The sequence below is a fragment of the Pholcus phalangioides genome, unplaced genomic scaffold, assembly GCF_987345545.1.
Source record: "Pholcus phalangioides strain wild (caught in Gottingen) unplaced genomic scaffold, Ppha-v1.0 ptg000001l_1, whole genome shotgun sequence".
NCBI lineage: Eukaryota > Metazoa > Arthropoda > Arachnida > Araneae > Pholcidae > Pholcus > Pholcus phalangioides.
The window spans coordinates 6,930,158-6,955,244 of NW_028301594.1; the positions used below are offsets into that span (position 1 = coordinate 6,930,158).

The 25,087-nt window shown below is 33.1% G+C and overlaps 1 protein-coding gene across 6 annotated transcripts in view; it reads left to right on the forward strand.

The window, feature by feature from the left end:
• The window catches only part of kis (chromodomain helicase DNA binding protein kismet), a 92,317-nt gene that overhangs the window by 15,880 nt on the left and 51,350 nt on the right, over positions 1-25,087 (forward strand). For all 6 annotated transcript variants that reach the window (XM_089245579.1, XM_089245570.1, XM_089245598.1 and 3 more), the window contains exons 3-22: positions 308-652; positions 1,850-2,188; positions 4,455-4,846; positions 5,780-5,897; positions 6,300-6,434; positions 6,523-6,585; positions 9,444-9,538; positions 10,843-10,960; positions 11,850-12,890; positions 13,915-14,042; positions 14,273-14,461; positions 17,599-17,653; positions 17,769-17,945; positions 18,104-18,265; positions 19,916-19,996; positions 20,465-20,621; positions 20,779-20,986; positions 21,499-21,575; positions 22,708-22,826; positions 24,741-24,908. In XM_089245579.1, coding sequence (XP_089101705.1) covers positions 308-652; positions 1,850-2,188; positions 4,455-4,846; positions 5,780-5,897; positions 6,300-6,434; positions 6,523-6,585; positions 9,444-9,538; positions 10,843-10,960; positions 11,850-12,890; positions 13,915-14,042; positions 14,273-14,461; positions 17,599-17,653; positions 17,769-17,945; positions 18,104-18,265; positions 19,916-19,996; positions 20,465-20,621; positions 20,779-20,986; positions 21,499-21,575; positions 22,708-22,826; positions 24,741-24,908 — 4,167 coding nt within the window. The remainder of the gene's footprint in view (positions 1-307; positions 653-1,849; positions 2,189-4,454; positions 4,847-5,779; positions 5,898-6,299; positions 6,435-6,522; positions 6,586-9,443; positions 9,539-10,842; positions 10,961-11,849; positions 12,891-13,914; positions 14,043-14,272; positions 14,462-17,598; positions 17,654-17,768; positions 17,946-18,103; positions 18,266-19,915; positions 19,997-20,464; positions 20,622-20,778; positions 20,987-21,498; positions 21,576-22,707; positions 22,827-24,740; positions 24,909-25,087) is intronic.

The window sequence follows — 25,087 nt, forward strand, 5'->3', positions numbered from 1 at the left end:
CAAAGCAGAATATGCTGAAAACTGTGAGGTGCGTTGCAGAACAATCTGGGAAGGAATTTTAAGAAAAGAATAGGGAACACCATTTCGATAATGTTTACCACAGAACATTTCCAATCAGCTGAGGGTTCATTGCAGAGCATGCATGCAAAACATTTGGCTTTGGGATCTTGAGCTAAAAAAGGGGGGGGTGGTGGTGAAGTTTACTTCACTGGAATGAAGAATATTTCATATATTCGCCAGTTTTTGCATGCTGTTAAACATTATTGAACTTTTTTGTGAACTAATATTATTCTTCTCTGTAATCTAGATGAAGAACTTGCAGGATCGTTTAAGGTACTTGCAAAGTCAGGCTCTTGAACCAACAGTTTCTTCGAACCCTATGTCCATGAATGTACCGATACCAAGTGTCCCCAATAGTGTACCTCAGTATCCTAGACCACAAATGTCGTATAGCGGTGGCAAACCTATGTCCTTCATGCACCAGCAGCATCAACAACAGCAGCAGGCAATGCAAGGAATGCATTACAGTACACAGGCGCCATCTCCAGCAATCCAACAAGAACGTCCAATGCCTATTTTGGGACCACAGCCACAACATGTAATGACTGATGTATATGGCGGTAGTTCCAATTCCTGCGCTGGAATGGAGTCGGTAAGGAAACAAAAAAATTAATTACTTGACTACCATTACATGTTAATTATGTGAAACATTGCAACAATCACCCACTGATTGGGCATATCACCCTAAAGCTGATGCTCTTTTCATACGAGCAGAGATTTCTCTGCATATTCTGATGATAAATGACAACCACCTAACGCTTTACATACTAGACACAAACAATTTGATATACTGCTTCTTTTAAACTCCGTGGTGAAAAAACGTGGTGAAAACGGAGTGTAGGTACCCTTATTGGGTACCAAGACCTTGGGTTGCCCAACAGAAGCAATTTAACACAGTATATATAATGGAAAAAAATCATTGCTAAAACACGATTGCGAGCAGAATAGGAAGCAGCATCGCTGTGCAATGAAAGCGAAATGATACAAACCTCAAAACTTCAGCAATACAACAGTGCAGAAAATTTTTCGTCCAATTATACATGCATGTGAATATGCAAATGAGACACAAGAGGGAACATAAAATTGCTACAGCTATAACCATAGATGTGATTTCACTTCAATTTTGTCATACCCCTCACCCCCAAATATAAATATTCAAAAAATTAATAAGAAATGCAGCAGCTTCAATGCAAATGTGTTGGAATATTTGTGAATCAGTAAATGATGGCCGTGCCAAGCTTTGTTGGGCGTTTCCTTCGTGAGCCGTTATTATTGTCATCTTGATGCCCCTGGACCACATTTGGATTGAATCAGAAAAAAAATTTAAGCATTTTTTATTACGATGCCATTATCACTATTATTTCACTTAGCTGGTTAAAAACTCTAACAGACAAACAGGACAGTAAAATCCAGTCGAAGCTGCAAGGATAGGGAAAATAAACTTAACCAAGGTGCTATATTTTGTGACTTTCTGTAGGATATCTAAAGTCCATGCCATCCTCCCATGCTTTTGAATGTATTTGTATACAGTTGCCTTGCACTTACATGTTTGGTGCAAGGAAACAAGAAAAAAATTATGCATAAGTGAGAGAGGCATATAAGTCAATTTCATTATTTTGCTATATCTTTGACCGGGAGTGCAGAAAATCGTCTTATAATTGGGACAAACATATAAGTGAGAAATCCCTGTATATAATGTTCTTTCATGGATCTTTTTGAATTCTTACAAAATTGAAGTTAATCTGGTGTTGTATCCTTAAATGTGAATTTCAACATTTGCTTTTCTTAGGAGCCTGTGGAGGCTAACAGTGTTCCTGATACTGGCTATCCCCCACCATGTGGTGTCCCTGAAGGAATGCCTTCTATTGCTGCATCGGCCGGACCCGTGGATCCATATGAATTGAGTTTTAATGAGGAACCTCCTAAGAAGATAAAACGTAGACAGCCTAAAGAACCCAAAGAGCCTAAAGAACCTAAACCACCCAAAGAAAAGAAGCCACCTAAACCAAAAAAGCCAAAGAAAGCAAAGACCGAAGGCACAGAAACATTCTGCAAAGGATTCATCGGACCCTTGCAAGAGGGGTTTAATAGACAGATTCCTGAAATATCGGAGGAAACGGATGCAAAGGTGAGACTCTGATACTAAATTGATCTTTTACAGTGGTATTTTGTAATTTAATCATGTTGATAAAATCTCTCTCAAGGTTTAAGTTGCTTTCTGTGAACTCTGATTGTACACCAGAATTTATTAATTAAAATTAATGCATTTGAAATGGTTGCAGAGATAAATCTTACTAAAGTTCTCGTCACACAAAATACATGCTTGTATTTATGGCTTGAGCTATGGAAAGAGATGAACCCTCTATGGTCCTGTGTATATCTAAATATAGATTTTGAATAATACATGGTAAAAAAAAACCCATTACACCAATTTTTTTTTCTCAATTTTTTTGGTATTTTAAAAAGTACAGCCTGGTATAATTTCAGTACAAAATACAGCAATATAACTACAAAATACTTTTTTTTTTTTTGTCTAGAAAGAGTTGATTCCTTGTCATTGTTAATTTGTTAATTGTGAATTTCTGATGAAATTTTACGTATTCAGAAACTCATTAAATTACTCAAAATTGAAGAGGTTCGCAATGAAATTCAAGATTAAGAATTATTGAACTTCATTAAGCAAGAGTTTATCTGTTCATAGATAACAATAAGAAAAAAGGAAAACTATACTTTACCCTTAATTGCCATTGTAACTAAGTAACATATCCTCCCTAATCAAATTGCTTTGTTGATGCATTGTTTCAATTGAAAATATGCTTACAGCACCAATTTAATACTATTTTTGTGAAAAAGGAAACAATTTTTTCACCACCTTTCTTCTAAGGGCGAACCATAAAGATTTAAAATATGTGTGCCTTGAAAGATCACGTAGAGCTAAGTCCAATGCGATTGAAGTATTCAAGGTTTTTTTAAAAGCAGTAAATAGGATATTGATTCCATAAGTGTTTTAACAAGATATTTGTTTGATTTCTGGTAAGTATGGAGCAATGAAGGATTGCAAATCTCATCAATTGTGTAAAATAACCTTTATTATCCAAAAAATAGAAACTTTGCCTGATTTTAATTGACAGAAAATGTTGAACATAACTTTAAGATAAATTATTGGTTTTTTTTCTTGCGTTTTGGCGAAAACTATGGAGAGCAATCATCAGAACCTTGTGCGCCAGAAACCACACATAAGTTAAACTATTGAACGTGGGGGGGGGGGAGAATTATGTTTACTTCTGGTCATCTGGAGAGTTTGCCTTTGTATTTGCTAAGCCTGAGTGGTCTTTGAATGTGAATTAGGGGTGCCATCTGTTGCCAAGTGTTGAAAATCCTGTCTCGGCCACTGTCTATAAAGCCTGTGTAAGTTGAGGATATAGCGCATTCCTTTCATCATTAAGAAGGAAATCCTGACAAGTTGTGATGAAGTATTCCTTGAGAAAATTCAGTTTGGAATTGTATGTATGTTGCTTTTTTGAAAGCAGACACTCAAATTCAAAATTATGCAAAAGTGGCCAACGATATTGGGCAATAGCTGAACTACTAGTTTGTCCCTTTTCAATGTGCTTTCAGTGTTCAGTACCTCAAATATGTAGATTTCTCTTAGTTTGGCCAATATATCCCCCTTTCACAATTCTTGCATGGGATAAAGATACACCAGATTCTTTGAAGGGTGTGATGGGATCTTTGATCTGAGAGAAGAGGAGTTTATTTGCTGTCTGGAATATTGTATGGAAGTCAAATTTCTTAAAGGTGGATGAGAGACTGAAATTGGAAAAATGGAATGGAAGAACAACGATATTGGAAAAATTTTTTTGAGTCAGCTGGGAGCAAGTTGGTGGTGGGTGTGCAGGTAATTTTATTGAGGGTCTTGATGATATAAGGTGAAAAACCTCGATCGGAAGCAATTCAACAAAAGAGATTGAGTTTGTTCTGAAGGAAGGCTGAATCGCTGCAAAGTTTTAATGTTCAGTGAATTGTTTATTAAACACAAATGTATGAAATTCAGTCTTCTAATGAGAATGTCAAGAAAGGGCAGCATATTATAATTATTATTATGCATGTATTATTAGGTTCTGATGACAGCTGTCCATTGCAGAGCCAAAACCAATAATGAGTAATAATTGCCTTAAAAATGTACTCGATATTTTCTCTGAATAAAAATATATTGCTGAATATGTGAATAATAGTTCTTGTTATCTTCAAAATTTTGAAGCAGTTTGAGATGAGGAAAGTAATTTAAAAAAATTAAATTTTTTTATATTCAATACATTAGTTTGTAATAATTATATTCCAAAAATACAGTATATTGTTTTTTCTGGCTTGATAAACTTCATTTGATTTCGTAGGACTGGATCTTTGAAGTGACCATAACGAATCCAGAAGGGAATGTCGTCTCTATGCCAGACAAAAAGAAAAAAGGCAGGAAGAGAAAAAACACAGATGATGATAAAGCACCCGGGGATAAGGAACCAAAACCTAAGAAGTCCAAGAAGAAATCTCCAAAGAAAAAGAAAGATGCTGCTGAAGGTGCAAATGAAGGAAATGCAGGTGAGGCAGCTCAGGAACCTAATGAGGCTGGTGAGCTTGCGGTATCCACTGAAGCTGGTACAAATGCAGAAGAGGGAACTGAAGTTACTGGAGAGGAGAAATCTGATAAGAAAGAATCAAAGAGTAAATCTCCGAAGTCCGGTTCCGGGAAAGAGAGCAAGAAGTCAACACCCAAGAAAAAGCTTCCCAAGTGAGAAAAATAAAAATGTTTTTTTTGTGCATGACGTTTTTCACAATCTTAAAAATTTCTCAAATCATAAAGGGTTTTATTTTATTTGTGTGTAAAGGCAATGGAACTTTCTTGTGAGATGTATAGAGAAGATAATTGTGCATGTTTATTTTATTTTTTTGTAATTTAAATATTAAGTGAAACAGCTTATCCATGTGAGTCTGAATCTTCAGTTTGTGCATGGTCAATTTTTTTTGTAGTAGTCAAATCCACAGTTTACTACTACCTTGCTGCAGTGTTCTCTCTCCCAGAGTTATTTCACTTTGTTGGATCTCATGGCAGTTTCAGCTGACCATCTGGCTAGAATTTCATTGTTATACTTATGTTTGCAATTTTTTATAAGATCATGCTCTATGCAAAAACTTCCATTCATGTTTCTTTGTACTTGTCTGTGAATAAGTTCTATGGGGGACTGTGAATTAGATCAGTGTTTCTCAAAGTAGGCAATACAGTCAAACCTCGTTAATGAGTCGCTCTTGGGAGAGCAAAAGTATGAAGCGGAGTGACTCGTTAAACGGAGTAAGCCATAGCTTGTCAATTCCTGCCTGAGGACAATTGGGACTTCCAAAAAAGTGATCTGGTAAGCGGAGTGACGTGTTAACCGGGTGACGCACTAACAAGGTTTGACTGTATTGTGATACGATGTGTTTTATGGGTTTGCTTAGCGATCATATAACCCTTTGAAGGGCAGATATTTTTTCAAAACCTATAGAAAAGTATGAAAACAAGTTGGACACCCATTTGTCCCACCGCCCATCGAAGAGATAAGGGCAGTACACATTACAAGAATTTATTTCTGCATTTATATGTTTTGTGTTGGACATTTGTTGTAGGAAATTAAGGTTCTTCATTACATGTTTCAGTCACATTTTATCTCTTTACATTGATTGCTAGAATTGCCTTGAAATTCACCAGCAAGAAAAAGAAAAAGAAGCGCATAGGTTCACCAGATAATTCTGATCTTGAGCGGACTCCCCCACCTTCTCCAGAAGATGCTGAAGGTAGCATTCAGGTAAGAAAATTTTCCTTGAATCTAGATCAAGTTTGATTAATTGATAATTCTCAATTTTACCAAACCTAGTTTTATTGTCTTAATGATTTAAAAGATAAGTGGTTTTATTACCAGATTTTTTCAGTCTATTCAGATTTGAGTTAATTAGTAGTAGTAGCAAAAAAGAAATGAAATAATTCAGGGGAAAAGCTTATATCAAACAAATCCAAATTATGAGATACTTTTTTTGAAATTTGTAACACATTAAAAAAAAAACCTTGAAAATACGAGTCATAATAAGACGAATCATTATTGGAATATTTTTTAGTCTGGTATTCTTAGTGCTGTGCTTTATGAGCATGTTATGCTAAACTTGTAATCAAGTTTATAAGTGATTTGATTTTAGAAATTTTGCATTCACAGAAACGTAGGTCAGCTAGGAACAAAGATAGAAAGAAGTATACTGATGACATCGATTTGCATCTTAGTGATGAAACAATTGAAATGGAATTAGGCCAGTCTGTTAACAACGAAGGAAAAGTTGTTCAAGTTGTTATGGTAAAGAGAGTACTTTGGAAGCTATATATACCTTATCATATCAAATTGAATTTCAATAGATATTTAATGCAGCTTTTTGTGTTTTCAGGACACTCATAATGAGGATCATATGGTTGTAGAAAAAATATTAGCTACACGTACATCAAAACAGGTGAGAACAGTATTTCATAATTTAGTATAATTCTGGTTTCCTCATAGGTTTTTTTTTTCCACCAACTTCCCATGTGTTCGATGTGGCTTTTCAAATTCATATTTCATTTGGCTAGAAATTCAAGCGCTAAAAAAATAAAGCCATGTAATTATAATACAATAATATATAATAAATATTCTGTGCAACAAATTTTCTGATGTACCAAAGCCATATAGCAACTCACATACAGTAGTGCTTAAAAGTCTTTTGACAAATGCAATAATATTTGTTTTGTCAATTCATTTGCATGCACTGCCTTAACCTTGAGATATGTAAAGCAGAAGGAAGATATTTATCGACACCTGTAGATGGAACTTGTTTGGGGTTTTGCTTTTATTGTCCAATTCTTGTTTTTGGATGGATCAAAAGTGTTTTGACAAATGCAGTTTAATCACATGTGGAAGCAACTAATTGTTATTTAATATCAATTTATATAGTAGGATTATGCAGAACACATAATAAAACTATGAAACAAAAAATATTTGGTGAATTTTTTTTTTTGGGAAAGCATAATTAAGGCTGAAGTCCAGCTCAAGTGGCAAGTCATTTTGGCATTTCAAGACAGTTCATAAGTTTGTAAAACCTTTTTTAATAATTTTGGGAACATATGTAAAAAGTAATTTTCTTTTGATACAGCCAAAGAAGGTAACAGATGAGATAGTTTGCTCTCATTTTGATTATTATATCTGAGATCCTCGAAACGTCCACTAGGCCAAAACCCAGATGACTTTCATTTGAAACACGGACTCGATGTGAGTGTATCACTGGTAAAACTTCAGCTGAACATTGTAGGCTTGTTTTGTTGGCTTCCAAGCGAAAAAAAAAATCATTATTACTTAATTACAGAAGGGCAAGCCAAAGGGAGAATTATGACAATCTTCCTATTGGCAAGAGAAACAACCCAAGGTACATATATAATATGTAATTCATACATATGGGGCGCGGTAGCCCGGTTGATAAGATGCTCGCCTAAAGTACCAAAGGATGTTTAGAAGTGTCGCTAGTTCGATACCCGAAGTGTCGCTGGTTCGTCCTTGTCAAAAAACTTTCCTGACACGGGTGCAACAAAAAACGGCGACTTGACAGCAGCAAAAAATTGCTACCGCAGGGGAGCAACATACATACATACATACACATAAATCTGTAAGTATTTTCAAATCAAATCAAATTTATTCATTTTCAACATACAGATATTTAGATTAGTTTTTTAAAGCATATTTATCATCCAGAAGCTGTGATGCCTGTACGGATAATTGAAAATTTACATGTGATAATTGTCCCCCATCAGGGGGTTAGTGCACCAACCTCTCAGTGAGTATAAAAAACAAGCCTGCCGTTTGGAATCAGCAGTAAATTGTAGGTCCCGGTCTAATTAGCCCTCGTGTGCAGAAAATGACCGTGGTGTGACAAAAATGATCAAAATGATCAATACACACATATGAGGTATTTTAGGTAGTTATAAGGTAATTATATATTAAGGTATTATGGGTTCTTACTGTTAAACACAAAGGTTAAAGCAGGGATGCTTCTCTACTAAATGTGTAGTTCCTTCTTCACTTTCTGAAAAAACACAACAAGGGACTTGTTTCTTTACAAAAATTAGTTTCATAACCCTGTCATCCTTTATGACATAGCACATGCCACTCTTACTGATATCCCAGCATGACAATGACTATTAATGTAGCTCAAAAGTTGTTACACATTACTTGAAAGGCAACAAAATAAGAGTTTTATGAGTGGTGAGAAGTCAGAACCCTGACTTGAATACCATCAACCATTTATGAGTTGAGTTCGACAGACAAGTCATGCCAGAAATGATGTAAATTCGCTGGTTTTTCCAATTGTGTGAAAAAAGAATAGAAAAAAAATGCTCACAGATCACACGGAACAAGTTTATTGAGCCTATGCCAAAACATGACGAGCAGTTTTACAAACTTATCTGCTTTCAACGAAATGCCAACTTGTTCTACTTTTCTCTCGTGCTCAATACAAGACATTGGATTATTTAGTAGTTTTTTTTGCTTTCTTGTTTGTATCAAAAGACTTTTGAACCAACAAAAAAGGAAAATTAATATTTTTCTGAATTTAAAAAGTTTTGATGCAGAAATTTTTTGTTCAAAATAGTTTGCAATGAGACTCAGTGTTTGCTTCACAGGATAGGTTTCATTAAAAATTTCAAATACAAATTTTGCAAATACATTTATGGTTATATAGAAACGTCCTCTCCACTTGTCAATACAAGATTCATCGAAAATTTCGGTGAATCTTGTATTGACAAGTGGAGAGGACATTTCTATATGCATATGGCCATCTGGTTGGTCTTTGTCATTCACGAGCTATTAGTTGATTGTTGACGGCATCCATGTAGGTGCCTTTCAACATATATATATACGCTCCAAGGTTGAAACATTCTATCTGCTTCCATAGCGTAGATGGTAGAGCACTCGTCCAGCAAGCGAGAGACCGGGGTTCGAGTCCCCATGGGGGCCGTGATGAATTTTCTTCCTTGTAATCTTCATCTCCACAAATAACCAGTCTTTCGATGAATCTTACATTTATGGTTGTCAAAAGACTTTTGAGTGCTACTGTATATGTATATGGGATGATTAGAATAGAATTTTTCAAATTTAAATTTCTTTTTAATGAGCAAGTACATATTTTTTCCCTGTTTAGATAATTTATCTAACAGGAAGTGTAATGCTCTACTTTATTTTTTTTTCCAGTGAAATATTTTATTTACACGGAAAACAAATTTTGTCAATTTATATTATGTCACTGTTTTTTTATAATTTAAAAATGAATAAATAAATGTATTTCAGCAACAACCTAAAACTGAACAAGAGGCTGAAAATGAAAATAATAATTCAGTTCCAGAGGAAGAGACAGAAGAGTATTATGTCAAGTATAAAAATCTGTAAGTATTTTCAAATCAAATCAAATTTATTCATTTTCAACATACAGATATTTAGATTAGTTTTTTAAAGCATATTTATCATCCAGAAGCTGTGATGCCTGTACGGATAATTGAAAATTTACATGTGATAATTAATTAATAAAATATATAAAACATACATGAACAGAAACATTAAAAAAAAGACATACCACATAAACGAGACAAAATTATCAATGTCAAATAAAAAAACATAAAGATAAAAAATCAAGAACGAAAAAACTTACGCACAACAACACAAAAAAGAGACGAAGTTCTTAATGCATGAGTCAAGTCTTTTTTTTCAAAGCAGAAAAATGTCTTTCCTTTGGTTTGATCACTATCCCACAGAGATGCTGCTGTACTCTGATTTACCTGGGATCCGAGTTATTGGCCAAATCTGGGTCCTTTTAAGTGGAAGTGGGTTCTCCTCGAAAAAAAGTAAAGTATGACCCCTTCTGTACCCCCCATATCATTTGCTGGTATCCCTCTGAATCAAATAAATAATTCATTTCTAAAAACATGTTCAACCCAAAGGTTGTAAAAAACGATTAATATACCAGCTTATGACTAGGTTCTTTTATTTTTACTGTCTACTACTACCACCACCAAATTATGCATCTTTTTCTGAAATTTTGGTATAGAGCATCAGTGGCATCTCTGATCCAATGTGAGATATCTTTATACTTTCATGATATTTTTTTATGCTATGTTATCAAAAAATTAATGTTTCTCTTGATGGTATTATTTTATTAATTTTTAGTAGAATCATTAAATTTCTTATACATATTATGTGAAAATTCAAAAAATTCAATGAGTTCAGTTTATTTCCAATTACCGTCAGTAAGATGTCAAAAATGAAATTTAGATGGCATAGCAGATTTGTGTGTAGACACATACGCTTCTTAGTGTCTGTAGTTAGCTGGGCTGGACAAATCGCAAAAAAACTAGGTGCCAAAAAATTTACCGGAAAGGAAAGTCCCAAAATTATGCTGCTTTTGACTTTTTCAGGGCATAGTGACCCATCTTTCATGTTGGCATATATTCTGCTACAAATTCCAAACATTTTGTGCTGCTTTCAGCCTGAAATTTAGTAACTATGCAAAGAAAATTAGGTGCCAATGCCAGTTAGTTGCCATGGTGACTTGACATTTGTTCCAGCCTGGTAGTTAGTATTTAAGCTATATTTGTTAAGAGAGTAATGTAAAAAAAAATTATTTGCACACACACACACACACTAGTACAAAAGAAACTCTTCTATAAAGTAATTCCCCCTCCCTTTATTTCAGTTCATATATTCACTGTGAATGGAAAACTGTTGATGAACTAGAACAAGGAGATAGGCGTTTCCAGCAAAAACTCAAGCGTTACAAACAAAAGAAAGCAGATTTCAATTTCTTTGACTTTGTAAGTTTTTTTTATTTTCAAATTCCTTCTATCATATCATTGATGATGCATTCTATAATTTTAAAAGCAGTTGAACTTCTGTTGATGCAAAAGGGGCGGAACTTTTTGATGGATTTATTCCTGAAAAGAATCTGAGTTATTTGTGTGTGGAAATTTCTTTTACTCACTGACACAAGTGACCAGAAGAATGATCATGGGGGGAAAAACCCCAATAAAAATAGCATATGGCTTGAAACTTGTATCAAGGAACTCTTCAAGAGTTAGAAAATGAACAGAGAAACTATCTTTACCTCTGAAGACAGCCTTTGTTTTTATGGGCAGTATATTACATTTTTCTCATTTTAATTTCTTTTTTTAAATATGCTTTTATTTCAAGTTGCTTCACTACACACCAACTCTAGCCATATCGCTATACTGAAATTTACTGCCGTTAACGAGTTGAGTTGGAAATAAAGGCACCATCTATCAGTGGTCGCCTCAAACTTTTAAGGGAAAATACCTTATCTGCTATTGTTACCCCAGTTCAAACCAGGGACCTGGTGGCAACCTTCACGGTGGCAGACAATCATTTTACCACCATGCCACTTGATCGCTTATTTTGGGTTGCTGCATTTTGAATATATTTGACATCATATATATTTTTTCATCTCAGTAATCACCATAATTTTTTTGTGAATAAAGGTTGCCTTTATTTTATTGGCAGAATGCTATATAATACTATTTATCTATCCATATAAATTTTCTGTTTCCAAACTTATTTTGTGGTTGACATATTAAATCAATCTCACTGTAAAATTTAAAACTTGTTGTTCAGGCTCTATCTTTTATATGCAATTAAGTTAGACATAAATTGTACATTTATTCTCATTGAAGTTTTTCTTACTTATAGCTTGAAGATGAGCCATTCAACCCAGATTATATTGAAGTTGACAGAGTTTTGGATGTCAATGAAATCCTTGAACCAATTCTGTATCCAGATGAAGCTGGCGTTCCTGTGGAGAGCAGTCATGAAGCAGAAAGGGAATCTAAAGAGTCTAAAGCTGCCACTACTGAGGGGGAGATAGTTATTAAGAATGATGTCGATAAAAGCATAAGCGAAGAAAATATGGAGGTTAAGCTGAATGATCCTAAAGATGAAGCTGCAGCTGCAGAGGATATCAAAAATGAGGAGCCAAAACATGACATTGAAAAGTCTGAAGGCGAGCAGGTACTGCAGACAGAAACTGAAGAAGAAATTGCCACTGAAAAACAAACTGTCGAGGATGAGACTTTTCCAGAGATCAAACCAAAGTTGGAGGCAGAACCTGTTATACCAAAGGATGAAACTAACAAAATCGAAGAAGCCTCTACGGAAATCAGTATCATCAAACAAGATAGCAACACCATCCAAAAAACTGATGATGCAATTAAACAAGAGAATAGTGATATTAAAGAAAATTGTGATGATGTTATTAAACAAGAAAATGATGCCATTCAAGAACATTTTGATGCCATCAAAATAGAAACTGAGACCATTCCAAAGGATGGTGACAACATTAAACAAGAGAATGACATCATTTCAAAGGACAGTGACATTGTTCAAAATGATAGCGACATTGTTCAAAAGGATAGCGACATCGTTCAAAAGGATAGCGACATCGTTCAAAAGGATAGCGACATCGTTCAAAAGGATAGCGACATTGTTCAAAAGGATAGCGACATTGTTCAAAAGGATAGCGACACAAACAAAGAAGAGGATGTTACCATCAAACAAGAAAATGATGTTTCTGAAGTGGAAAAGCCGAAATGCAAGAGAGTAAGGCATTATTTGGTTAAATGGAGAGCACTGACATACGAAGAAAGCACATGGGAGCTTGAAGAAGATGTGGATAGGAGTAAGATTGAACAATTTGAGAGATTTCAGAAACCACCACCTAAAGAGAAGTGGAAGGTATTTCATTACAGTTTTCTCCAACTTTTTTATAAATGATATAGCATGATTTGAATGAAATTAAAATGGTGGCAGGTGAAATAGTAATTATTTCAAATCCTTTCAATTTAGTTATATAAAATCGTCTTTTGATAAATGGTGCATAACAAGAAATTTTGATTGCAAATTTTGTAAGTTTCTAGTCTATGTTGAAACTTATTTGTCGTTTCATATACAGTGAAACCCTGATAACTCGACACTCCAAAAGTATGATGAACATGTCAACTTGAGCAGATGTTAAGTTAGTGAGGTTGCATTTGATCTCACCCTCCCAATTTCTAAAAATCATTCGTGTTAGTACATGTACTTATAATCATGTATATAGTTGAACAATTCCATTCCATCACCTATAAATTAGCTAAAAAAAAAAATATTTGCAATTTTCTACAAAACTTTTCCGAATAATCTTGAATTATGATGAAAAAAGACAAGTATCAAAATATCTGTTATTTGCCAATAAGCTCTGTGATTGCTGAAAGTTGGGAAAACTCAGTTTTTAACTTAAAAATTTTTCAGTCCAAAAAAAACTCTTTATTTAGCTTTTGAATCATCTCTCTCTCAAAAATTTCAGATATCATCCTCACTTACCTTGGACTGTCATAGTCCACAGGTCATTTCCAAGCTCCAAACAGGGAAATTGACCTTGCTCCCAAAGTATGAAGTATTTTTGTACAACTAATAACAAAAAAAAGAAACAAAGTTGGTGAAATATACGAGAAAAATGTCATGAAAATTTATTAATTGGCCAATTATGGGCAACTTTGAAAAATTAGTTGTAAAAAAATGCAAATCATTGTTGACTTAAGTGAGGTTTAGCTATTTTGTGTCAAGTTCAAGAGGTTTCTTCCCATTTACTTTAGTATTATGCTAGCCATGAAAATAATAAATGTCAAGTTATTCATGTATCGAGTTATCAAGGTGCTACTGTATTTTTTTAAAAAATCCCATTAAAATATTTAAAATTTTTCATTGTGAAATTATATAGACTAAGAAGAGACCTAAACCTTCAGAATGGGATAAACTTGATGAATCACCAGTATATAAAGGTGGAAATACCTTACGAGAATACCAGCTTGAAGGAGTGAACTGGTTAACATTCTGTTGGTATAATGGGTGAGTAACTTTTTGTTGATTTCTATTATAGAAAGCTAGTGCAGACAATTCACTTTTATTGCTTATAAAATGTGTTAGAAAAAAATATTGTATACTAATAGCTCATTTAATTTCATGTGAGTTTTGTTGAATCAAAATCCCTCTTTTAAGTAATTTAGATCCTATTTGAGTGTATGAATTTTTTTTATTTCTTTCATGACATTTAATTTTATACAATACTCATATTTTAGGCAAAATTGTATTTTGGCTGATGAAATGGGTCTTGGGAAAACTATCCAGTCCATAGCCTTTCTACATGAGGTGGATAAGTATGGAATATCAGGTCCTTTTCTAGTTATTGCTCCTTTATCAACAATTGGCAACTGGCAGAGAGAATTCGAAACATGGACTAATATCAATGCTATAACTTATCATGGAAGGTAAAAAAAAGTTTTAAAGTAAATACAGTTTCATAATGTATTGGCTCATAAATCTTCAACATGATTTTCTGTTATTTGTGAATCATTTGTAAGTTTTAAGAATAACCATGTGTTAAAAATTTTTTCTGGATATCCCTCTTAATTTATTCATTTACAAAATTTTTTAAGCTCTATAAGTACAACTTGTGTTTCAGAGAGATTGAATGGTATGATCTAAAAGTTTTATGCCAAAAAATTATAGACATTGCAATACTAAAGCAATATACACTGCATTACACTTACTTCACCAAACACCAACTCTGGCCATATCGCTATATTGCAATTAACTGCCATTAAAGAGATAAGTTGAAATGAAGGCGCTGTCTATTGGTGGTCGCCTTAAGTTCATTAGGGAAAATATCTTATCTATGTTTTCCCTCGGATTCGAACGCGAGACCATGACAGTAACCTTCACGGTGGTAAACGAGCATCTTACCACCACGCCACTCGGGCGTCACTGCATTACAACTGGTTTGACTTTTTCAAGTGAATTTTGTCTGTTAAAAATACAAAGAGAATTCCAAGAAATTTCTATACGATATTTAATATAGATTGCAAACACATTCTAATCTGTAATCATATTCTGATGTAATATTGTATATAGAGAAATTTGTTAACTTCACCAAGATTGTATTTTATGGTATAAAAGTTAATACAGGGTGTATCTCACTTTACGCAATTGATTGATTCAGCAAAATGAGCACATAAGACGAAATCATATAATGCTATTCTGTTCTCCTAAAGTTACTCTGCGATATGGGTAACTTTAGGACACACCTTCTTTTCTACTCTGAACGGTATCAGTACTCTTGTCTGATTATTACTCTCAGTAATAGTATGTAGACATTGTACAAGAAGAGTTTTACAATGAAGAAATGGTCATTTCTCTTTAGTTTGTTTCTTAAAAACAATTTTTTTTTTAGTTTTTCTCCCAGTTAAGTTCTCTTTGTTCTTTTAAAGTTTAAGGAGGACTAGAATTTTTATTTCCTTTAAGCTTTCTACAATTAAGTTAAAAAAATGAACCTGAATTAAACGTTAAATAATAAGTCAAGTTTTAAGCTGCTGCATCTACTTAAAATACAGGTGATGGGAAGTTGTAAAAGATTGAAAATTCTTCACTTATTCACAAGGTTTTATTGGAACTTAAAAATAGGTAAAAATTGTACAAACATTAATTGAGATTAAATTAAACCTATTTTTTTTCATGTTGATCAGAAACAAACAACCTTTAATTTTTTTGGGTGTTGGAATTTCTTTTATCAAATTCGTAGAAGAGTAACATAGTATATTCTGTTTGTTTGGCCACTTCCAATATTTTCCTGACGTTATCATACAATTTAGTTCAAATTCAGAGGCACACATTTTATTTATTTTGCAGGGTAGAATCTTCCACTGTATTTTACAATTACCAAAACTTGAATAGCTATGTCCTAGTGTTACCCCAACAAACATAATATGTTTATATTTTATTACGTAAAAAACTATGTAATTAACATGCAGAAATAGTTCAAACAGTAAACTAATAATTATGAATTGAATAATTACTTGTTTGTTTCCACTTGATGTATGATTTTGACTGATCAAAGTTTTAAGAGATTTCACAAAGTTATGATAACCACTAAATAGAAGAAACAAGGTGCCAATAATTAGAAGTATCGTTCAGAAAAAAGTCTACATCAAGAATCGTTATCTCTCTGTGAATTGCAATATAACTTATATATTAGCTATATAACTTATTAGCTATAATACCCGGCGCTGCCTGGATTTTCTTTAATGAGGCTTTTTCGCTCACGTGATATCACCCTCTTTTTTTGAGGGACATGCAAACCGTGTTTAAGTTAACCAATATGGGGACTTCCTCCGTGACTCATGAAATTTAGAAATCTAGATTTACACAAACGTAGAAATGAATATATTTTTCTCCTTTTTAAGGGGCGCTAAGTATTTTGATCTCCCCACCTGAACTTCAAGTTATCCATCTGCCTGTTTCAGCTTTCAAAAATGCTTAATTAAAGCTGTGGAGGAATTTTTTAGATGTACTTTTTACAGGCCTACAATTAATTTTAAAATATCCTAACCCACATGAATTTATGCAGTTGAATATTAAAAGACATTAATTTTCATGTTTGAGAAGATATAAATAAAAAGTTGAAATCAATGTTATTGCATGAATGTCCAACTCAAAAGTAGGTCCTGCTAATTATTTTATATTTAATTTTCTGAGCTTTGTATATCTCTAAGTGAACTCAATATTTCAAAAATCGAGAATTCTGTACAATTTTTAAAATTATTGATGTGACAGAAAACCCCACAAAATTTCCGCATTTCTACAGTAAAATTGGCAATTTTAACACAGATTTCTATGAGGATCACCCTTTTCCTGATCCTCAAAGCAATGCTGATGATGATTATGACATCTATGACATGAATGTCGCTCAAATAATAAGTATCTTCACAACATCCAGTCTTCCGCATATCTTGTATTATGACATCTATTCGAAAACCCTAATTACTGGGAGTATTGAAAATGCGGCAAACCATTGTAAAGGCATAAACTATTATACATATACTGCCATCGTTAAAGAAATGACAAACCATTCCAAAGGCATATACATGTCTGAAACGCATTGCTAGGGAACCACGGTAACCAAAGTAAACATTTGGAAAGTGATTGTTAAGGCCCAAAAACCATTGTTGCCCGACAGTTTTTTGCCCATTTGGGGCATTGGCCCTGCTCTGAGGAAATTTTGAAGTAGCCTATCATTCAAGTCGGACCCCTTTTAGTATATATGTAAATTTTGGTGACGATCGATCTAAAATTGTAGATTTGTATAGAGAAGACATACACACACAGCAAATCAATTTTAATAAGATGTTGCATAATTCATTTTATTAAGAATATTTTTTTTACAATGTTGTATCAATCGATAGATGTTTGAGCAAGTGAAGAGTTAAATAGATGCAGTTTTACTGAGCTGTGAATCAATACATACATAAATGAGATTACTGATACATTTTGTACTATGAATTTTTTTAATACCTTTCTACATATGTCTATTTAAGCTGTTGAATTAAACTTGCTATACCATTTTTTATAGTTCCCCTAGCCGTAACATGATTATGGAGTACGAGATGTACTGGAAAAATGAAAATGTAAGAACCTGAAAGATATAAATTTTCACATTTTTTTTCACGAACCTTTTTTTAAATGGTATTTTACATTCTTATTTTTGTCTTCTGCTGAAACATTTTACTTTTTAATTAACAGGGTGAGCGTATACAAGAGGTTTACAAGTTTCAAGTTCTTATAACTACATTTGAGATAATACTTACGGATTGCATGGAACTCAAAGCAATACCCTGGCGAGTAGTTATTATTGATGAAGCTCACAGGCTGAAAAATAGGAATTGTAAACTTCTGGAAGGACTCCGTCTTCTCAATACTGTAAGTGAATTTTATTATGAATGATTCATTTCTTAGTGGAATATCCCTCAAATTGTGAATTAAATTTTCCTTAAATTAACAAATTGAAACTTTATGAATTAGAGGTGATTGTAAATATTGGCATAAATTTATGTGGCCATTGTTTTCTTTATCTTCAGGAGCACAGAGTCTTGCTTACCGGAACTCCTTTACAAAACAATGTTGAAGAACTTTTCAGCTTGCTCAATTTCTTAGAACCCAACAGGTTTGCATCTACAGAAGCTTTTCTGGAAGAATTTGGTGATTTGAAAACAGAAGCTCAAGTTGACAAACTAAAAGCTGTAAGTATAGAAATATTTGTTCGTAATGCGTAATGTCACATTAGTAAAGAATTCCATGAATTATTAAATACGCCGCCAATCAACTGCTTTGACGAGGGGCACCACTATCGATTGGTAAGGGACACTTCTAGGTTGTGGTGTTGCATTGTGGAATTTTTCTCTAATAGTGTTGGTAGTAAATGGAATAGTTTACCTCGAGGGTAGTAAATTCTAGCACACTTAACACGTTTAAAAGAAATATGATGAACATGTTAAGCTAAATCCAGAAGCTATCCATACCTAGAATAAGAAAACCATAGATATTTTTTATGGGCATTGTGTATAATATTTTATCATGTATGAGTAGTTTTTAGTTTTTACAATTGCATTTTTAATTGAGTTGTTATATTTTAGAAATATATGAAATCCATATTTGTTATGGGTTTCTTTTTCTCAGCCACCATGTTGGGCATTTTGTTGTGGCCTTGTGTTTGTATATAAAAATTTTAAATTAACCCTTTCCTATCCAAGTATGACTTGGGTGACTCTGAAATTTAGTACAGTTGGACCTCTCTTATTTAGTGCAAATGAGACCAAGGTTTAGATGGATTAACTCCTTCGGTAGTGGGTTTTATTTAACTCTTTAAACAGTATAGCAGAAATTACCAAACTCCCTGTAAAATTGCCTATTTTTTTATGAAGTGAACTTTTTGTAATTTTCAGCAAGTGCAAAGTAGGGGGGGGGGGATAAGAGAATGTATTCCTCTGAGAAATCAGCTTCGCATAATATCTGAGCTTGTCATTGCTAAAATAATACCAGTATTACACTAACACTATGTCTTTTTTATAAAATCTTAATTTTATATATATATATATATATATATAAATAAATAAATAAATAAAAGCTTATTGGTTGCTTTTGCTCAAATGTAAGGCCAGTATTACGCTATAGATGTTTCATAAAACTTTTATAGTTCTGTACTGGCCTAACCCATAAGCTTATTCAGTGCTGTAACTAGCCATTCCTGTGCAGTGTGCAAGAATTTGCCTTTAGGTCCCTTCTGGGTCCCCCGTTCCAAGTGGGCCCTGTGCTGGTGCACCTGTTGCACCTGCACAGGCACTGAGCTTATCGGTTACATTTTTCAAGTATTATAGAGGAACTTTTTTTTTAATGATTTTTTTTCTTGTGTAAGGTTTTAAGAAAGTGTGATATCTTGTCAATGTTGCTGAGAGGTTTAACTGTATGAGAAAGCCTCGAAAGATATCTGGACTTATTGCTAAAATCATTTAAGGAAAATTTGCTTTCTTTAGAAAGATTGAAACCAGCATAAAATGAAGCATTTGTATGTTGAATCTTGGTATGCGATTTATAGATAAATATTACATCAAATGGATATTATTCAAAGATTAGACTTATAAATTAAAAATAAAAATTGGGATGCATTCTGTTGAGCCAATAGAAAATAACATACTATGAATTATTGTACACACATAGGGAAAGATCTTAAGGAGAGCTGGATAAAAGATTCTACTGTTTTTCCGCTAAACTTATTATCTATGCATCTGTTGCTTATGAACAGATTTCCATTAATTAAAGGGTTAATAATTATGCCCACTAAATTAAGCTTCTATTGGAAATTTGTAAATTATTGTCTGCTTTTTTTTCTATAGTTACTCAAGCCTATGATGCTGCGGCGCTTGAAAGAGGATGTTGAGAAGAGTTTAGCTCCTAAAGAAGAAACTGTGATAGAAGTAAGTAATGCATGTATCTTGTGGCATTAGCAATGATACCTAGTTTTATATTGAATGAAGGTTGATATTTTTGATTTAGGGATTTAATTTTTCTCTGTTTCAAATTTAAATTCCCATACTAGTGAGAATAGTTTCAATTTCTCTTAGTGTGATGTGTTTGAATGGTTAATTCTTTTCCCTTTAGTGGAGTATAACTAGTATAGTCCTGTATAATTTCTCTTCATTCAAAGATTGCCACTAATTAGTGTGCAAAGTAGTCTGTGAGCTGTACTTGTGAAGAAACAGCTTCTAAGATGTTTTTTTGAATTAGTTTTTTTTTTTTTTCATGAGATTTAGTTCTTTCAAAATATTTTTTTTTCAATTCAAAACCTGATGTAAATTATAAATTAAACCATGAAGGAGATTGTTGCAGGTTATATGCAGAATTTCACTCATCGATAGTTAACATGAATTATTTTATTATTTTAGGTGGAACTAACAAACATACAGAAGAAATATTATAGAGCAATTCTGGAGAGGAATTTCACATTTCTCACTAAAGGCAACTGTTATTCAAACATTCCAAATCTTATGAATACTATGATGGAACTCCGAAAATGCTGCATTCATCCTTTCTTAATCACTGGTATATATTTTGCATAATGTTTTCGTTCCCCTTGTACCAATGCTTCCAAGAAATAGATTGTAGATTTAAGTTTTTTTTTCCAATGAAACCAGTTAAACTGGTAAATGTTCAACTCTATATCTTATATTTCCTATAAGCTTTTATCCCACATTTTCAGGAGCTGAAGAGCAAATAATCAATGATTACAAAAGTCAACACGAGGACTGCACAGAAGCACAACTCAATGCTATGGTCCAAGCTTCTGGAAAATTGGTGTTGATTGATAAGTTGCTTCCTCGTCTCAGAGCAGATGGACATCGTGTTTTAGTCTTTTCTCAAATGGTCAAGTGTTTGGATATTCTTGAAGATTATATAGTACAGAAAAGGCAAGTGGTTTTTTTAAAATTCATTTTATTCATTCTTCATTTATTACAGTAAACTCTTGCTAATCTGGCATATATCGGACCAGCATGTGTTGGATTACTGGAAGTTAATTGATAAAGCCCTTTTAAATAAAAGAAATTTCTGCGCAGAGATCCAGTGACATGTTTTCCTTCTCTATGTTCGAAAAAAATCTGCCTAAAAATGCTGGATTACTGGACTGGCCAGATTATAGAGTCTACTGTATTTATTATTTTTCATTAATTTATTTTTTAATTTAAAGTTTATATTAATCTTTCCTATTTTTATGTTCTAAATTCACTGCATGTCAAATAAATTGAAAATATAAGAACTAAACCTGAGTATAATTCTGCAAGCAAATATAGGTATTTTTATTTTTTCAATGCTTAGAATAGTTTCTGCCATATGAGAAACACAGAGTAAATATTTTCATATTATTCTTTTTCAACTGAATAGAAAAATAAAATTGGAAGAATTTTTTTCCTCCGAATTTTAGGTATCCGTATGAGAGAATTGATGGGCGAGTTCGAGGCAATCTTCGACAAGCAGCCATAGATCGTTTCTGCAAACCTGGTAAGTCAATGCATGCGTATTATAGGTTTTTAATCATTTAAAGATTGTACAATAAGAATTAAATTATTGTAAGGAAACATTTTACTTTCTGGATATTATGCTGAGGTGAACTCGGAAAAGAATTGTCCTTGATATCTTGGGCTGAGAAAAAAGCCATCTATCTCTCTAAATTATTGTAAGTTACGTATTTTAGTTACGTATTGTAAGTTAAGTATTTTAGATTCTTTGATACAGTCAGCCCTTGGTATTCCCGTTTTTGTATTTGTGCCCCAGTTTTCTAGAAAACACTGTTGCAATGATAATTCTCGTATCGGAACAAAATATAAGTTGTACTTGTTTGAAGATTTTAAAAACTAATTTTGAAGGTATTTCTGAAAATATTTCTAAAAGTCGTTTAAATATTTCAAAGTGAAAAACTAGCGAGAGAAACTCAAACCACACATTGCCAGTGCTACTATATACCACTGGCAAAGGTTAGTTTCATTGCTGTCATTTCCCATTATGGCATCAGTGAATCTGCAGTCAGATATATAGAGAAACAAGAACTTGAAATTGTATCCGCTGTTGCTGCAGCTACATCTGCTACTATATACCCCTGGATTCACATGCCTCTCTTGTAGAAAGTGCTGTTTTGTTCTGGGGTGTGATAAAAAGGTATGCAAAGTTATGTATTGTATGACTTTCATACCATAGTTGTCATTATTCAATTAAATGGCTAATAGACAGGATGTTCTTCCAAAAAACATCGCCTAGAATCACTAGATGCTCCCCTTCTACTTATGTCACACAAAGCAGATACAAACGAGGTGCATAAAGGATAAAAAGCTTATGGTTTGGTTATTCACAAATTTTTTGCATTCATGGTCATCCCCCAGAATGTATCCTAGTGAATAGTGGGGGATGACTGTATTCAAGTGTAGCCATTCATCAAAGATCTATTGATAAATGATGGATTTATTTGCATTTTTAAAAAATATTTCAACTGATGAAGTATGTTACAACTAAACTTATGTGATCAAGCAAAATGGTTCAGTGTGAATGTAGTTTTAACAATTGAACAATAATGAAAGTCTAATACAAGTAATAAATAAATACAAGTGTAAATTTCATGACAAATTTGTTATTTTTGCAGATTCAGATCGTTTCGTTTTCCTTCTGTGTACCAGAGCTGGGGGATTGGGTATAAATCTGACTGCTGCTGATACTGTGATCATATTCGATTCTGATTGGAATCCACAGAATGATCTGCAAGTGAGTATTTTCTTTGAGCTTCTGATTAAATTGGAATGCATTCTTTAAATTTTTACATTTCTAGTTTTTCATAATTTTCGTTAATTTTTCATTATCCTCTCCAATTTGCTTGTTTGTGACAAGATATTATTTTCAGAAGCAAAATTTCAACAGCCAATCTGTTCTGTCAGAAATGTTTCTTCACTGAAAAAAAACAGTTTTTTAAAACTTAAGATCTAGATTCTTTAAAATAATAAATATGATTAGTTTTTCCTCATCTATAAATTCCATGACCTATATAATCATTTCACAAAGCACTTGTTTAATAAAGAACAACATGCATTATTTTTTAAAAATCATTTTTACTTATGGATGAATAATCCTTGAGCATGGCTTGATTGAGGCTGTTAGACCAGTGTTTCCCAAAGTGGGCAATATCGCCCCCTGGTGGGCGATAGAAAGGAACGGGGGGGGGGGGATAGAAGCTAAGAGTATAACATGGGATCATATGGGTTCTCTTGTGTTGGGGGCGATGAGAGAAAAAAATTCTCTGAAGAAGGGAACGATGGAACAAAAAGTTTGGAAAACTATGGGCTAGACCAACGTGTTTCAATTAATGATTTTTTTGCAAAGTCTGTGTGTGAAAAAAAAATGTGCAGTAGAACTTCTCAAATAAGGACTTCATGGGATCTAGGTTATTCCAGATTATGGATCCAGTTTTGTTTACTTCCCAAGTTTTTATATTTAAAGCAGTAATGTGCCCTTGAGCATTTTGATTCTTATTTTCCTTTAAAAGAAATTAATAAAGCAATATATATATATATATATATATATGTGTGTGTGTATATATATATATATGTGTGTGTGTGTGTGTATATATATATATATGTATGTACAGTATATATGTATAATGTGAATATGTGATAAAGAATTTATAATTTAAATTTAATTTTGTAATTTTTCTAAATTACATGACATTAGGAGTAAAAAGATCCCTTTATTTATACATAAATAAGTCTCCTTTAACCATTATATATTTTTCATTGGAATTGCGAAAATTTGAAAAAACTAATTTTTTTCCCTTGAAGATTGTAAAATTCAGATTTTCTGATTTCATATTCTTCACACAATATTCATATTGGTGTTCTGCATTATACCTTTTTCATTGCAATTAGCAGCATATACCTGCCACATTACTTGACATTTTTGGCGTGTTCAGAAATTCATTTAGGTAATCATAGAAAATAAAAAAAACACTGGCCAAGTTCTAAAATGATAAGGTTAACTACACAGCATGGAGAAATGAAATGAAGCAAGAAAAGTTCTCTTTTCATCAAAATTTGGCCAAGTGCCATCATTGTTTAACTTTCCCAGAAGCCCGAAAACCACAGTGGAGAAACCAACAATACATTGCGAAAATGTGGTACGAAAAGTATAGTAATTGGCCTATGTAATAGAAAAAGCCAAAAACAGGATTTGGGTAAAGCAAAAAATGTTTGGGTCCTCGGTTGAGAAAAATTCTTGGCAGAAGTGTCCAAATTATGGATCCGTCTGGATTAGAGAGGTACCTCTGAAATTTTGTGGTCTTTTTGCCATGGTTTGCCATTTTTTGGCACCACATTTCAAGCCGTGTCACATTTGTTGAAAATCACTAATCACTGCAGTGTGAGCTTGATGATAAAGTTTTACTATAAACAGACTTATGTTATGGGTTGTGTTTTATTTATTATATAATTATCTTTATCTTTATTTCAATCTTTAACATTGTTTATTATCAGTAACAAAATGCATCAGTCTCAATCTTAGAAAATGTCTGTGAATATACTAATCTTAGCTGTGAACTTTTGTACTAATGTCTTAAATTTTATCTTGTCATTATTCATCATTCATTTTCCTGTTATGTGGAAAATATTCACATTTTTCCCCCCACATTAGGCTCAAGCTCGGTGCCACAGGATTGGACAATCGAAAGCAGTTAAAGTGTATCGGCTAATCTGTCGCAATACTTATGAGCGTGAAATGTTTGATAAAGCTAGTCTGAAACTTGGATTGGACAAAGCTGTTTTGCAATCAATGTGCCCATCCAAAGATGGTGTTGGCATGGTAAGTAAAAAATTGTTTTCCTTTTCTGGAAATTCATCTGTTTCGTGTGGAAATATCTTTTTACTTTGAAATTGATATTTTTTTGTGTTTCAACAGCATTGCTTGTAGGATTGAGTTTGCTGTATTTATTACCAATATATGATTGGTGAATACAAAATCATAACTAGGATTCTTGTAAA